This window comes from Pteropus medius, unplaced genomic scaffold (genome assembly GCF_902729225.1).
Source record: "Pteropus medius unplaced genomic scaffold, Ma_sr-lr_union100, whole genome shotgun sequence".
Lineage (NCBI taxonomy): Eukaryota > Metazoa > Chordata > Mammalia > Chiroptera > Pteropodidae > Pteropus > Pteropus medius.
Window position 1 is genome coordinate 5,016,673 of NW_024342471.1, and position 15,865 is coordinate 5,032,537.

The following is a 15,865-nucleotide window of genomic DNA, read 5'->3' on the forward strand; positions in this document are numbered from 1 at the left end:
TCGGTCTGAGTTCGGCGTCAGCGCGGCCGCTGTTCGACAAGGGGGCGGGGCGAGAGGGCGTGGGGTAGCGGGTCGGGGAGAGGGCGGGATTTCCTTGGGCGGGCCTTAGGGGCGGGGCTAAGCGGGTCGTAGGGCAAAGGACTTGGCAAGGCGAGGGGCGGGGCAGGCGGGAGTTGGCGCGAGAGGGGCGGGGCAACGAGATGAGGGCGGGACGCGGCGGGTGTAAGGCGCCAGAGTCTCAGAGCAAAGTCACCCTCCTGGTTCTTGCACTCTTGGAGCTCTCGGACTTTGGACTTCATTGGTGCAGGGGAGTGACAGGGGCGAGGCCCGGGTTTTACAGAACAATTGAGGAAGGTGATAATGTCTGACCCCTCTCCCTGGTCTCTGAGCATCCCTAGGATGGAGTCGCATATCTTCCACTTATCAGCTACAGGGTTTATTTAATCCCTTGAACTTCAGTTTTTCTCATTTGCAAAAAGGAAATGATGACAGTGAAAGAACTTGCGCCATAGGTATCGTAAGAGATAAATAAGATGAAGCATGTAAAGAGCCCAACGATAATAAATGTTCAATAAATATTAGCTGTTATTACTGTTGTTATTAAAAAGATCATTCATATTGACCTACCCTTTGAGGACAGCAAACATTTTCCTGCCTGGATCATCACAGCTTTCAATAGTCAAAGCCAATTGCTACAACTTAAGAAAAGTCATACTAGAGCATAAGGACCCAAGCCTGGCTTCCTTCCTTGAGCTTCACAGTAATATTAATAAATCTAAGAACAGCAATAATATCTAATATATAGGTTATTGATAAGGTCCCAGGCTCCTTGCTGATTGTCTCATTTAATTCAGACAACCTCCTGGAGAGAAGAAACCTGTGTAGAGCCTCATAGTTGGGAATGGTAGAGACAGAATTCAAACTCAGGTTTAGCTCCCACTTTTCCACCTCAGGGAATGGTGTCAAGGCAACCACTTACGCAGATATCTAGAAGACACTCTTGATGCAACCTCTCCTCTACCTTAATGTCAATCCATCAGCGAGCCCATCACTCTACCTTCAAAAATGACTCTATACACTACTCCCTCCACCCTCATCTTAGCCATCTCTGTCCTGGAAAATCTCCAACAGCCTCCTCAGCACTCTCCTTCATGTCACTTGCCTCCCTTAAGCCCATTGTCTACACTGAAGCCAGAGGGTCTTTGAAAAACATAAATGAAGTCACGTTACCCCCGACCTCCCCTTTAAAGCCCTTTAAGTCTACCTGTTGCTCTTAGACTAAAATTCAAACTCTCCTAACAACAGTTGTCCCCCGCTGTACTTATTATTCTAGCTTCATTTCGTGTGGGTGAATTCATCTTGACAATAATGTATCTTCAGTTTCAGGGCCCTTGCTTGCACTGGCCCTGGGAGAAACATAGAGAAATATGTTCACTTGGGCATATGTTTTTGTAAACGTGGCAGAAGTAAGATACTTAACTGTAATCCTTCAAGAGCAATATATCTTTCCACTCTAATTCTCCCTTATCACACTATGCTGGTTGCGGCAATGACGTACCTGAAGAATGCAGCTAAGGCAGAATTGAGTTAGGTGTACATTTAATTTAGGTTCAGAGATGTCTTGGACTGATTGGTTGAATGGGATTAGTGCCCTTATAAAAGAAACCCCTGAGGGTGCCCTTGCCCCTTCTGCCACATGAAGACACAGAGAGAAGACAGCGTTCTATGAACCAGAAAGCAGTTCTCACTAGACATTGAATGTACTAGCATCTTGATTTTGGACTTCCCAGCCTTCAGAACTGTGAGAAAGAAATGTTCGTTGTTTAAGCCACACAGGCAGTCTATAGTAGTTGCTATAGTAGCCTGAAAAGAAAAGGACAAGAAGGATCCATTTATACGGTTCGTAGTCACTTTCGTCTGTAGTAATGTCATTGTTGTCCATCTCAGAGTAGGAATGGCTTCCAGGAATACTCCTACTGCCCACTGTGCTGACTCACACTGCCCTATTATATGAAGGTGCATACGTTGTATTAGTGCCCAGCCTCAGGAATATGTACATAGTGGGTGGAAAACAGGATTTGAAACACACAGAGCCAGAAGCTAGTCTATGGAAAAGTCTCCCAATCCTTAGATATATTAAACTATAAGCAGAAGATTTGGTTTTCAGCAAAGCCTAGTTAAAGCAGAAGTTATTTTCTGTCAGAAATATATTTGGCAGTGTAGCATATATAATTAAAAGTGCATTGCACATTTTTTCTTACATTTTTCTTACTATCTAGTAGGAATTATACAGACTAGAGAAATCAGAGCCCCGTGTTTGTAGGCCATGTGGCAAATATAAAGCAGTACTATAAACAGATGGAATGTCCATGTGTGAAGTTGCATGTATTATTATCTCATTGTGTTGGGTCATGTCTTCCTTAGCATTTCTGCCTTCATCATATCTGGTGTTTACAGATGAAATGATCTGCAGATCATAACAAAAGTAGTAATTCATTAAGAGGAATAGATACATTTCAAATCAAAGTAACGAATGGATTTGGATTGTTTGATAATCTAACTAGTTAAAAGGAGTGAATTATATAAATACATTGGGCTCAGACTTAAATATCTCATTTACTTGACGTGAAATACTGGCATGGATAAAGATTTAATCTTTGTGGGGTGGGGAATAGACAATAAACTGGTCAATGTGTTGTCAACTCAAACAGTCTGTAAAATAAGTCACTATACAAGAAGACTTACAGTTCATATAAGAAAAAACTTAGAGGTTTTCCTTAATTTGACAATTATTCTAAAAATTAACCTGGCATTAAGCTTTATAACTGAAAGAAAATTGCTTAAACTATCCACAAAGAATTAATCTTGTAAACACTGAATTATCTTTATATCTTTATAGGAAGACAAAATCATTGTCTTATGACTGGATGACCAAAGAATATTTAGCAAAAAATGGAGAGAATAATTATTATAGAGCTATATTTTGCAGCTAATTAATAAAAATATGCTGTCTTTAGATTGTATGTTTGTGATGTTTGTCAGCTTTTAAAATTTTGTAATTTGTTATTTCTTGTCATTCTAAAAAGATTTCCTTTCTAACCTAATTCTGTATTTATGAATTTGTATTATTTTTTTCTTTAAGTCCTGTCCTTACTCAGCTGTGCTCTAGCCATGTTGGATTTCTCCATGCCCACATAGTAATATTAGAAAAAATATTGTAAATGAATGAATGAATGACTCAGAAACTGTAATGCTAGAATGTTAACTACATGAAAACATGAATTTTTTTCTGTTTTATATTTATTGCTACACTCCCACATCCAGAATAGTGGCTGGCATACAGCAGGTGCATTTTTAAAAACGAATCCAGGCCTGTTCAACTGCAGGCAATGCTTCTTTCCGTTGCATCTAGTTATTGCCAGTTTACAAAGCACTTTCCCAAGATACTCTTCACAGCTCTGAGAGGTGTCATTTTCATTTTAGAGTTAAGGTTATATGGAGGCTGAGAGGAGAAGTGACTTGCCCTCGTCACGGGCAGAGCTGAAATTCAAACACAGATATCGAGATTTGAAATTCAAACACTTTTCTCGAGAAAGGCTTATCCTCCTTGGCCCTTCCAATACGATGTCCCACAACAAGAACGCAGATGGTGAGGGAGCCGGTTCTACGACCCAGAGCAGGTAGGTTCCCGGAAGAATTACTCTGTATGGACACCAGGTGGCGCCCATTCACAGAGTAGTCACCCTAGTCTGAAAGCATTTGATAAGGGACGCAAAAACGTTTGTCAAAAATCAAACTTTAAACCACCAGTTTACTGTGCTCTCAACTCTCCTGCTTTTGCTTCCTTGGCCATTGCCCTTTGGGTCTGAATAGAAAAACTTAGTCTTTCCCTCCTGAGTAGGAAAAAATCCCGTTCCCCACCTCTTGTGTGTTTCTCTTTTACTTTTACACAGATCACTTTACTTCTGACACTTCAAAAAGTGTGAGGTTTTTCTCCACATCAAGCAATTCTCCACTAGCTGGGTGTTCTACAATTTAACTAAATTCTGACACTATCTACCTGGAGATCCTACTGGTTAAGACCTCAGTTCTATCCTGCTCCCAAGACTGCTCCAACCTCACTTCAGAAGCCAGTCACAAGGAGTAGGTCTGTGGGTTACCCACAACTTCAGTCTAACTTGGCTACAAATCGAAGGTTCCAACGATCCCCTCTTCAGTTCAATTAATTTTCTGGAGTGGCTCACAGAACTGAGGGGGAACAATTACTTACCTTTACCAGTTTATTAGAGAATACAGATAAACAGCCAGATGAAAAGATACATAGGACACAGTCTGGGAGGGTCCCCAGTGCAGGAGAGCATCTACACTTTCCTGGAGTACATCACCTTCCTGGTATGTGGATGTGTTCCCCAACCTGGAAGCTCCCTGATTCCCCCACCATTGGGATTTTACGGAGACTCCCTCACATAGGCATGATCAATTATTCACTCGGTTTCCAGTCTTTTTCCCTTCTCTGGAAGATGGAGGGATGGGGCTGGAAATTTCAAGCTTCTAATCATGGCTTGGTCTTTCTGGTGATCATTCCCCATCCAGGAGTCATCCAGGAACCCACCCAGAATCAACAGAACAGTGGAACAAAAGATGTTTCTAGTGTTCTTATCACTTAGGAATTTGTAAGGGTTTTAGGAGCCTTATGTCAGTGATGAAGTCAAAGACAAATATTAGAACAAGAGATGCTCCTAGTGCTCTTATCACTTAGGAAACTACAAAAGTTTCAGGAGCTCTGTGCTGGGAACTGGGGCCAGAGACCAATATATATTTTCTATCATCTCACAGGGTCTCATTTTTCTCCTCTGACAAATGGGAATGTTAACACATACTTCTTAACTAGGTGATATGTTTTGTTGTCTACACATAGTAGAGGTTCAATAAGCATGTATCCTCTTTCTTCTGACAGGGTCCAAGGCAATCTCCGGCTATAGAAAATTTTTCTTAGCCCTGCATATTGGCCAGAGAGCGATCTCCAGAAGGAATGAGAGGGAAATTCTCTTTTGTTGATCACCTATTATATTAGGCTGAAAAATGACCCCCACATCTTAATTCCTGGAAATTGTGAATGTTATTTTATAGGACAAAAAGGGAGCAAGTCTTTGCAGATGTGATTAAAGATTTTAAGATGGGGAGATTATCCTGGATTACCCAGGTGGGCCCTAAGTGCCATCACATGTATCCTCAGTAAGAGGAAGGCAGAGGGAGATTTTACACACACAGGAGAAGGCTATGTGAAGACAGAGGCAGAGATCAGAGTGATGCGGCCTCAAGTCAAGAAATGACAGCAGCCACCAGAAGTTAGAAGAGGTCAAGAACACACTCTCTCCTAGAGCCTCGGGAGGGAGTACAGCCTGGCCAACACCTTGATTTTGGGCCGAGTGAAACTGACTTTGGCCCAGTGAAATAGGAGCAGAGCTGTGGCCTGGGGAGTAGAGGTGGGACAGGCAGAGGCAGGACAAACATCCCATTTGTAAACTGAGGCTCAAGATATGCTGGGAGTAGGGAAAGGAGTACACGACTGGGGACACCCAGATTCTGTTTGCCTGCTACCATGGTGATCCCAGAGGGGGTTGTCTTAGAAATGTCTTTCACACACAGAAAGCCCCACAGAGACCAGACTGTCTTGCACCAGAAGGAGGGGGAGGGGCACGTGAGCCTGATTATCTCTGCCGCTGCAGCCTCTCTCCCATGGCACTCCTCCCCCCACTGCTGCTGATCAGAAGAGCAACAACATATCCTGGGTAAGAGCTCTGCTTAGGCAGAAGATAGATGTGTGATTTAATGACACCACTGCCATTTACTCATTGTGTTATTCTGGGCAACTTAGCTCTGCTAAACAATAATTTCTTCATCCAAAAAAAATGGAGATATAATATCACCCTTGCAGAACCGTTGATTGGATTCAGGGAACTAAAATCTTTACAGTGTTTCCTATAGTGCTGGCAGTTAGGGTAGCTGATTGATAAAGAAAACAAATAGCTTAGCTGATTGATAAAGAAAACAAATATACAGCCCTAATTAGATGACAGGCACTGTTGTAAATGTTTTACATGTACTCACTCACTTTTTCCTTACAACAACCCCAAGAAGTGGGAAATATTATTATTCCCATTCTACAGATGATGAAACTGGGGCACAGAGAGTTTAATGACTTGTCCAAGGTCACACAATTAATAAATGCTAGAGCTAGGATTTGAATATAGGTACTAAGGCTCCGAGCTGTATTTAAAACCACTGCATATCCTAAGTTTAAAAATGGTAGCTGTTGTCCTTAATTATAATAGTGAAAATTAATGTGCTAGGGACATGTTGACTTCTTGCATTTGCTCAATAGCTCTACAAGGTGATTTCTGTTATTCTTTCCACTTTATAGATGAGTAGACTAAATAAAGAAAAGTTATGTTATTTGCCTAAGGTCATAGAGCTAATAAGTAGCAGACCTAGTATTCAAACCCAGGCAGTCTAGTGTCAAGGCCCTGACCCTTCATTACTACATTATTATTAGCTATGTATTGATGATGATGGTGTTAGCGTAGAAGAGGTGGAAAAAGAAGTGAAGAAGTAGAAGATGGAGGAGAAGGAGGAGGAAATGGGAGAAAAGGAGTGAGGAAGAGGAGAAGAAAATAAATTTACTTTATATGCTAACAACCTATATGTCCAGGTGTCAAAGTTGAGCTGATGAGTCAGATTCCCTGTCTATAGACTCTGACATAGAGAAATAGCAGGAGAGTGACATCTTTAGCAGTAGGAGTGGAAACTGAAAAGATACAGAAACTTAAGCCCAGGCAAATTAAAGGAAGCTGAAGCTACAAAGTTGGACAGACTGCAGAACAGACTCCAGCCCTGGTTCTCAGATTTCACTTGAGGAGTGCGGATTATCTAAACTCAGTTCCCAGGCCCTGACTCAGAAGCCCTGACTCAGTAGGCATGGGTGGGCCCAGGTGTTGGCATTTTTAATGTGCACCTGAGAAGTTCCTGGGGCGGTGGTGGAGGCTGATGAGGACCCAATCTGACAGGATAAGGAAGCTGGTCTGTTGAGAGAACAGAGCATGCATCTGACACCCTGGTGCCCACTAGACTCTTCTTCTGTTCCCCACATACCCCAGCCCCATCCTGGGACAGACCACATGACTTATTACAGCCAATGGACTGTGGGAGGAAGGAACAAACATCACTTCTTGGCTAAAGTGTCAAAGAGCCAGTGTTTGACTCTCCAAATGTATCTTCCTTGCTGTGGCATCTGGTGGATGCCCATGGGCTCTGGGACCTAGAGCCTTGAGAAGAAGGTGCTGGCTGGTGCCATGGGGAGGAATCGCTGCTGTGAGGAGAAGCAGCATTGCTGGGTGGTGCTCATAGGAACAGGAAGCCCAAAGAAGCTACAGAGAATAAAGATGAAAAAGCAAGTTCTTTCTCCCTCCTCCAGTCCTGCTTATTGGCAAAGTCTAACAAATTCTAACCTAGAGCACTAGTAATATAGAAATATGGTTTGTGGGGCCCTAGCCCCAGCATCACAGTGCAGGTGGTTTTTTAAGTTTTATTTATTTTTAACTGTGGTAAAATATAATGTAACATAAATGTTACCATTTTAACATTTTTAAGTGCACAGTTCAGTGGCATCAAGTACATTCACATTGTTATGCCACCACCGCCACCACCCACCCAGAATTTTGTCATCTTGCAAAACTGAAATTCTATACTCATTAAACAACTTCCCATTCTACACTCCCCAAGCTCCTGGCAATCACCATTCTACTTTGTCTTTACGGATTTACTCTGGGCACCTTGTATAAACAGAATCATACAATATTTGTGCTTTTGTGACTGGCTTATTTCAGTTAACATAATGTCTTCAAAGTTCACTCATATTCTAACGTATACTAGAATTTGAAGGCTGAAATTCTATTTTATGTATATATCACATCCATTCAGCTGTCAACATACAGAGAAATATTTTTTATATTATCAGATATTATATTAAAAAAAAATCCCAGGTCAGTCTGACTATAAACATCGTACATATAACACACTCCTCCCAACTTTACTTCTGTATACAATGGGTTTACTTTTTCAAAGCCATAAAAACAATATTCTAACAATATGAGAGTTAATTTTCGAAAATAAAAATGCCTACCAATAATTAGACCATCTTAACACCAGGTCCTTTTATTTTCACCTCTCCCATTTTAAAGTCTTTCTTATAGGCAGATATAATTTTTCAAAGTTATGACTTCAGCACCCCATACAACTGAGTTTTCTGCCACATCATAAACCTTGCTGCTTGCTTTTACAGGGTTGTTATTGCCAACCCCGAATGAATGAAATGCTGTTTTCTTCATTATTTCCCTCCTTTGCGTCTTTGAACATCTGGATTGTATTCCTCAGGACCGCTTTGGTTGCAAATGAGGGAAACCCTACTCAAATCAGCTTAAGCAAAAACAAATTGGTGTGTGTGGTGGTAGTGGAATTTACTGGTTTCAGTCACTGGAAAGAATGCAGGAGTAACTCATAGAACGAGGGCTTGAAACCAGGGACTTATTCTTGGCCTACCTCTCTTTCTTTTTCTACTTCTCTTTGAAGATTAGCTTTTTTCTTTCCTAGTGCAGACAGGTCTTCCTCACCTGGCAGGGAACATGGCCACTGGTAGCCCCATTTTGCAACAACAGTAGAACAAGAATCCAGCTAGCAATCCCAGAGAAGGGCTGTGATTGGCTGTGTGGAGTCACATGCCCATACCCTGGGCCAATCCTGTTGTTAGGGTGACCATGGATTATAATTGGGTGGGCTTGATCACATGCCCATCCCTAAGGCCAGGGTGGTGACAGGGTTTGTTGCTTTCAGATAAAGGGGAACATGAAGGCCTGCTGGGAAGACAGAAAACAACCATCACAGTGTTCTGTTTTTCACCATGGCACACATCGACTCTTTCTTTGTTTTAACAATCACTCTGTGAGAAATCCCCAAGGATAAGATTACCGTCATGGTGCCTGCCAGAAGCCATGTAATATGTTTGTGTTTTCAGAGGGTCTTCACATCTAATACTATATTTGCGCCTCATCAAAAAACAACAACAAAAATAACAACAAAACAAAACAAAAGCACTGATAACTGATAGAAAAGGAACCAGTGACCCAGAGAAGTTGAGTGATGGGTCCAGGGACACATAGTGGATAAGGGCAGAGGTGTACCCAGAGACTTCCTAACTCCCATTTCGGTGCTCTCCCCTAACAACATCACAAAGCTTGGACTAGTGGTGAAAGGGTCCAAGCCCAGGATCATCTCTAGCCATTTAAGGGAGGGAGCTTCGTCTGCTATCTACCCTTTGGAGGAGATGGGTCAGCTGCCTGGATGATATGGGCTGGCAGCTCCTGCCTTCAGAGCCTGCTCGAGCTCTGATGGGGGATGTCCCTCCGCTGGACCTGGCATCCTCCCATTGGGCACTCTCAGCACGCAGATCCTCCAGGACACTGTGAAGATGCTTCAGCGTGAGCAGGAGCCTCTGGTCTTGGACCTGCATCTCAGCCTAGGAAAGAGAATAAGTCTGTGGGGAGGTGGACAGAGCACTGGACATTCCCCAGAAAGCCCTATCCCATCACTGTCTCATAGAAGATAAGCCTACAATTCCACAGAAGCTGTGTCCTCCAATGCCTCAGTTTCTTCATTTGCAAAATGAAAAGCAAATTACTTACCTTTCAAGGCTCTTATGAGGACTGAATGAATTAGCCCCCACTCTAAAATATGACATTCTGAGCTACCAAGGTCTATGATTATATTTATCATCACCATCATCGATATTAACTCCACTATATGCTTTAATCGTCACTGTAAAAATTATTTTATAGGAATTAAGAAGATAGTGACTTCATATTAAAGTAGAATACACCCTGTAGGCAGGCAGGAGCCCTTTGGAAAACTGATTCTCAGCATAAGGTCCAGGGAACCCCTGGGTCCCAAAAGCCCTTTCAGGAGATCAGCGAGGTCAAAGCTACTTTCATTACAACATTGTAAGATACTATTGCCCTTTTTCATTTTTCATATCTTATGAGTATACAGTGGAGTTTTCTGGAAGCTATATGGCATGATATGCCACTGAACGCAGAAGCAGAGATGAGATTCCAGCTGTATTTTGTTAAGGAAGACACTAAAGAAATTTGCAACTGTGGAAAACAGTGCCACTCTTCATTAGATATTTTCTTTGAAAAATATAGTTTAGCATTTATTTTAAATAAAATATTTTATTAACATGTCATGAGTTTACTATTGTTATTTTTAGCATGCAAGAACAAATGCTAAAAATTTCAGTTTTGGTTTCTAATTCTGTCAATACTGATATCTATAACTCACATTAAAAAGAATTTTTTGATGTCTCTAATAATTTTTAAGAACACAAAGAGGTTCTAAGACCCTAAAGTTTGAGAATTGCTACTTTGGGATTCTCTACCATCCCCACTCACCAGTCCCCTCTCCTCTCATTTCCCGTTAGGGCTGGTTTTCCCCATATATTTTCTCTTTTATGCTTTCTCTTTTAAGATGTTAAACTTAGAGCACTGGAATGGGAGTTAGGAAGTCTCTGGGTGCACTTCTGTCCTCATCCACCATGTGTTCCTGGACCCATCACTCAACTGCTCTGGGTCACCGGTTCCTTTTCTATCGGTTATCGGGGAATTCTTACACATGATATAAAATTTTAAAGCTACAAAAAGGCATATAGTGTAAAGACTCCCCCACTTCACCTTGTTCTATTGGACAGCTCAGTCTCCTCCCCAAGAGGTGATCGCTGGGAATGGATTTCCCTTCTAAAGCTACCTGAGGCACAGCCGATTAGATATATGAACTCTTAATCTGTCTCTCTCTGTTTCTCTCTGTCTCTGACCTTCCTTTCTGTCTCTGCCTCTCTCTGTCTCTGTCTCTGCCTGTCTGTCTCTCTCTCACCCTTCCTCCCTCCCTCCTTCCCTCCCTCCCTCCAAGAGATCATTATTTCTCCATTAAAAATAGTATTTTTATTTTCATTTATTTTACAAATGAGAAGATAAAGCTTATTTCCTCCATTCCAGCAACAGTAATACCACCAAGAAAGCAGATAGCTAGAAAGAAGAAACTCGAAGGTAAAAGTCAGATCACCACCTGAGAACACTGATATTCCTTAGGCTGCACCTCAAGTGGTAGCAGAGCCATACCTTCCTAACTCCTGGGAAAACATTAAATCTGTTTTCTCAGTTTTAGGGTTTTCCTCCCACATGTTTTATTTTTTCTGTCCAGTCTTTAGCACCAGCTCTGCTGGGTATATGTGAGAAGGCAATGAGGCTTGGAAGCAGTGTTAACGGAGGTGGTGGCCTCAGTGCCTTTGGCTTTGAGGGTGGGACCCTGGCCAAACTGGCTTCAACAGTAGGGAAGTGTCCTGTCTCATAAGGTGAGAGGTCCTGTGGTAAGGTTGGCTCACGGCTCAGTTTGCTCAAGCTTTGCGGTGTGTAGTTCTGTCCTTCTGCATTAATGCCACTTAGTCGTCAGGCTGGTTTGCCTTGTCACAAGACAGCTGCAGCTCCTTCCCTCTTTGAGATCCCACCAGGACTTTGGGGCTTACATGATCCCAGGGAAGGAAGGAGAGCACTGGACTTTGGTCCATGGTAGTCACTGAGGTTACTGAATTTTTCCTTCTGCTGCATGAAGTGACTATCCAGTGCTGGTCCTTCCCTGCAAGGACTTCTTGGCTGGGCTCCAGAAGGGCCCTGGTAGAGTCATGTAAATTCTATGTGATAGAGGTTAAAAAACAAAAACAAAAAATAAAACAAAACAAAACAAACAAACAAACAAAAACAGGCTTCTCTAGGAAGTTCACAAGTCAGGGATCAGCAAGAGGAGATTTAAGGATCCCTCTCTTGGCATCACATGCAGGGAGGTCCCTGGGCCTGACAGGCTGTGCCCTAGGTGGACTCGCCCCTGCCCTGCGTTGTTCCCCCTCCTTATGGGGTGAGAGAGAGGTACTTTATCAGGTGAAAACTGGTGCTTTGGGTTTAGGAACCAAGCAGTCTCAGCATGGGCACCCAGTATTTAGGGGAACATGGGGAAGACCTGCTGCCCAGCTTCTGGATCTCTGAGGACTATAAGAAACTGAAGTTCCTGCTGCTAGAGTCCCCTGGCCTCAAGAGAAGCAGTACTGGGTCAGCCCCTCCCACCTGGGTGAGGATGGGGTTGAATTCCAGCTGATCTGTTGCCTGGAAACCCAGAAAGGTCATTTTGAACAATCCTGTCTGTCCTTCCCCAGGAGAATCTAGGGTATTGGGGATATAAACCTCGGGTACCCTCTGAGATTCCCTGAACCACCCCCTTCTTGCTCTTGGCTGATGTCCCCACACACTTTGTGGCACTCCTCTATTTTGGAACTTGGAGAAAACACCACAAGGAGAGGCATAAGGCCTGGCATCCTGAGCAGCCACCCAGAGACCAAGAAACAACTCAGAAGAGGTAGTTCAGTTCAGGAGAGTTAGTGCCCCCTAGGGTGGACCTTTACCAACAGAAAATGGGAGACAGGAGTGAGCTGGGCAAATATATTTCCTCTTCTCTCTCCCTCAGGGTGCAGATCCTCCTTCAACCCCCGCAGAGAAATCCTGCACAGAGATAAACCAGCTGCTGAGAGAACCGCTGAGCCTCCTTAAGGCTCCTTCGGAAGTGGCAGTCAGCTTGGTAATACAATGCATTGCCTGGCATAGCACTGGCTTTTGCCTCCACTCTCTTTTTCCCTCACTCTCACTACTCTGAGCTTGTATCTTCAAATAAATCAATAATACCCCAATCTTTGTGGGAGCCTCTGCTTTCTAGAGGACCCAGGCCAAGACAGTGGTTATACTCCAGGTCCACCTGGGTCAGGACCAATATAGATGCGCCAAGCAGACACTACGTGAATTATACGATCTTCTCATCGAATTCTTGCAGCAACCCCTGCAGTGTTGGTACTACTGTTATCTCTGTCTTATGATAAGGAAATTGAGGCTCAAAGAGGTAAAACCACTTGCTGGAAGGTACAGAGCAGCAGAGCTGGGCACATATGCAAGACTCAGTGCAATTCTAAAACCAGTCTGGCAAGCACTGCATCCAAAGCCTCTTATGTAGGCCATGACCTACTTATCTCAGTACCTAAGATGGTGTCTGGTCCCAGCGGGGTGCCTGCAGGGCCTACACCCCAGCGTGCAGCCTCTGCCCCAGCCAATGGGGCACCTGGGAGGGGGGACCAGAAAACCTTGGAAGACATAGGGCAAAGGCATCAGGTAAAAAGAAATGCAAAGCCTTACCAGCTCCTTTCTCAGCCACTCCAGAGTCTGCCCAAGATTTGGGGTTGGCTCTTCTGCTGTTTTCATCTCAGTGTCCTTGGTGAGACCTTGACGCTGACCTGGTAATGGGCTTGAGAGCCCTTTGACTTGTTCAGTCTCCCTCCTGCTTTAGGTTGTAAGCAGTCTGGCCAAGTCACTAAGGATGGAGTTAATGAGAGCAGAAAGTGGCTCACATTGGAAAATGTAGGTTTTTTTTTTTTAAAGGGCTTCAGTGCTCTGAATAGAACAAAGAGGGAGGGCGGGAGGGAGACCATTGGGATATTGGTATCTCAGTGCCTGCAGGTTCCAGAATCCAAGATCTGATGCCAATAGGATCACGGACACTGTAAAGCTTTAAATAAGAACAATAATTATTATGAGAATAGGTGAGGGCTCTAAGTGAGATAGATATATATATAAAATACACACATATATATAATCTCTCTACATGAAATCTCTCTCTATAAAAATATATATACTCTATTATGTATATTTAAAATCTCATTTATGCACATACATGTAATATATTTGTATATAAATTTATATATAAATAAAATCTCATTTAGAGCAAATACACCATCTACTGCATCTGCATCCCATCTCCTCTCTCCCTTCCTCACCTACCCATAGAGCCTAGATAAAGGAAAATGCTCACTCTCCAAGTCTCCTTATTTCTGGGATGCCCAGGTGTCCCATTTCTAGCAAATGAGATCAAAATAGAAATTTGCTATTAGACTTCTAGGAAAACTTATACCTACCTGATTAAAAGGAAAAATGTCAATGATGCTCCCCTTTTACTCCTACTTTCTTCCCCTTCCTTCTGCTTCAGATGTGGATGTGATGCTTGGATCCACAGTAACCATCTTGCAACCCTAAGACAAAGGCCAGGAAAATTGCAGAGGCATTTGAAATCACTAAGTCACAGAATCACTAACAATAAATCCCACTTTTAATTAGGCAAACACAGTCCTAACTGACATACCATTTATTTTTTAAACCCTACGAAGTGGGTGTCCTTTAATTTTTTTCAACAAACATTAAGTGCCTACTATTTGCCAAGTTCGGCTGAAGGCATGGGGGATATAGCCCCAAATCAGAGAGACAAATGTCCCGCTTTCTTGGAGCTGGCATCATAACGGATAGAAACAAACAATAATCAAATTAATATATGATGAAAATAAATAGGACCTATTCTCATGTAGGTTTTTAAATTTTTTTATTCTACCCACATGAGGTAGGAACCCCAAACCAAGAATTAACATAGTGGCCCCAGATAAAGGGCTGAGGTGACTCACGAAACAAACTCAACCCATTCTGGAAGGGCTGCCTCAACCCAGGATACCCAAACTGTCCTGAAGATGAATTTATAATCCAAAATTACAAAACACACAAGGAAACCATTCACCGTAAGTGAGAGTCAGCAGATACCATCAACGGCAGGATCAGACCCTTCTTCCCCTAAGAACTTCAGATGAAGACAACAAAAAAAGTACTTGGAAAAGAATTAAAGCCATATAAGAAGGAATCAAATATATAAGAAAAAAAAAGACACTATTAAAAAAGGCAGATATGACAGACTCATGGTTGCCAGAGGTGGGGAGTAGCCAAAATGGGTGGAGTAAAAAGATACAAACACCCAGTTATAAAATAAATAAGTCATGAGCATGTAATGTACAGCATGGTGACTATAGTTAATAATACCGTATTGCATATTTAAAAGTTGCTAAGAGAGTAACTCTTAAAAGTTCGCATCATAATAAAAAATATTCTGTAACTATGTATGAAGATGCATATTAACTAGACTTACTGTGGTGATCATTTTGCAATAATTACAAATATCAAATCATTACATTGTATGCCTGAAACTAATGTAGTGTTGTATATCAACTATACTCCAACAAAAGAAAAGGCAGATTTGCAAGAGAACTAAATAAAATTTATAGAAGTAAAAATTACAGCAACTGCTTATAAATTAAAGAAAAAAGAATATACATTTAGTGGAGCTCTGTAATATAGAGCTAGGGCAGTGGGTGGACATAGGGAGGCAGATTGGACTCAGTAGGAGGAAAATGTAGAATCCTTCCAAGCAGTGGGCACTCAGTGGAATATGGAAGCACAACCCATATGGTTAGGGAGGCTGGATAAGGGGCTCTACTGCTCAGTGGTGGGACCTGGGGCTCATTCCAAGTATAAGATGAACTGGGCAGGAAAAGGGGTGTTGGATAGGAAGCCAGGACACCTGGGTTCTAACCCAGCTCTACCAAATTTTCTATGTGAACTTAGACCTCATCCTTCCCATCTTAGGCATAACAAAATTCAAAAGAGTTACTGCATTAAGTTGTAAGAAATGTCACATTTCTTGTACACTAGGGTTTTTACAGCCTGAAGTGCATTCTGACTGCCACATATGAGAAAATTTTATGTGCAATTTCATCTTATTGAGCTGTCACCCTTTGGAACCAGAGAGGACCTGAGAAATTCTTGTTTGCCACATTCATACCCCTTCTGAACGC

General features: G+C 42.4%; 1 protein-coding gene across 1 annotated transcript; it reads right to left on the bottom strand.

The window, feature by feature from the left end:
* Positions 1–9,337: 9,337 nt before the first annotated feature.
* Positions 9,338–13,980, bottom strand: CUNH20orf202 (chromosome unknown C20orf202 homolog). Its single transcript, XM_039863705.1, is given in 4 exon segments — positions 9,338–9,571; positions 13,335–13,408; positions 13,411–13,509; positions 13,977–13,980. Coding segments are annotated over 4 exon segments (411 nt in total).
* Positions 13,981–15,865: the final 1,885 nt, after the last annotated feature.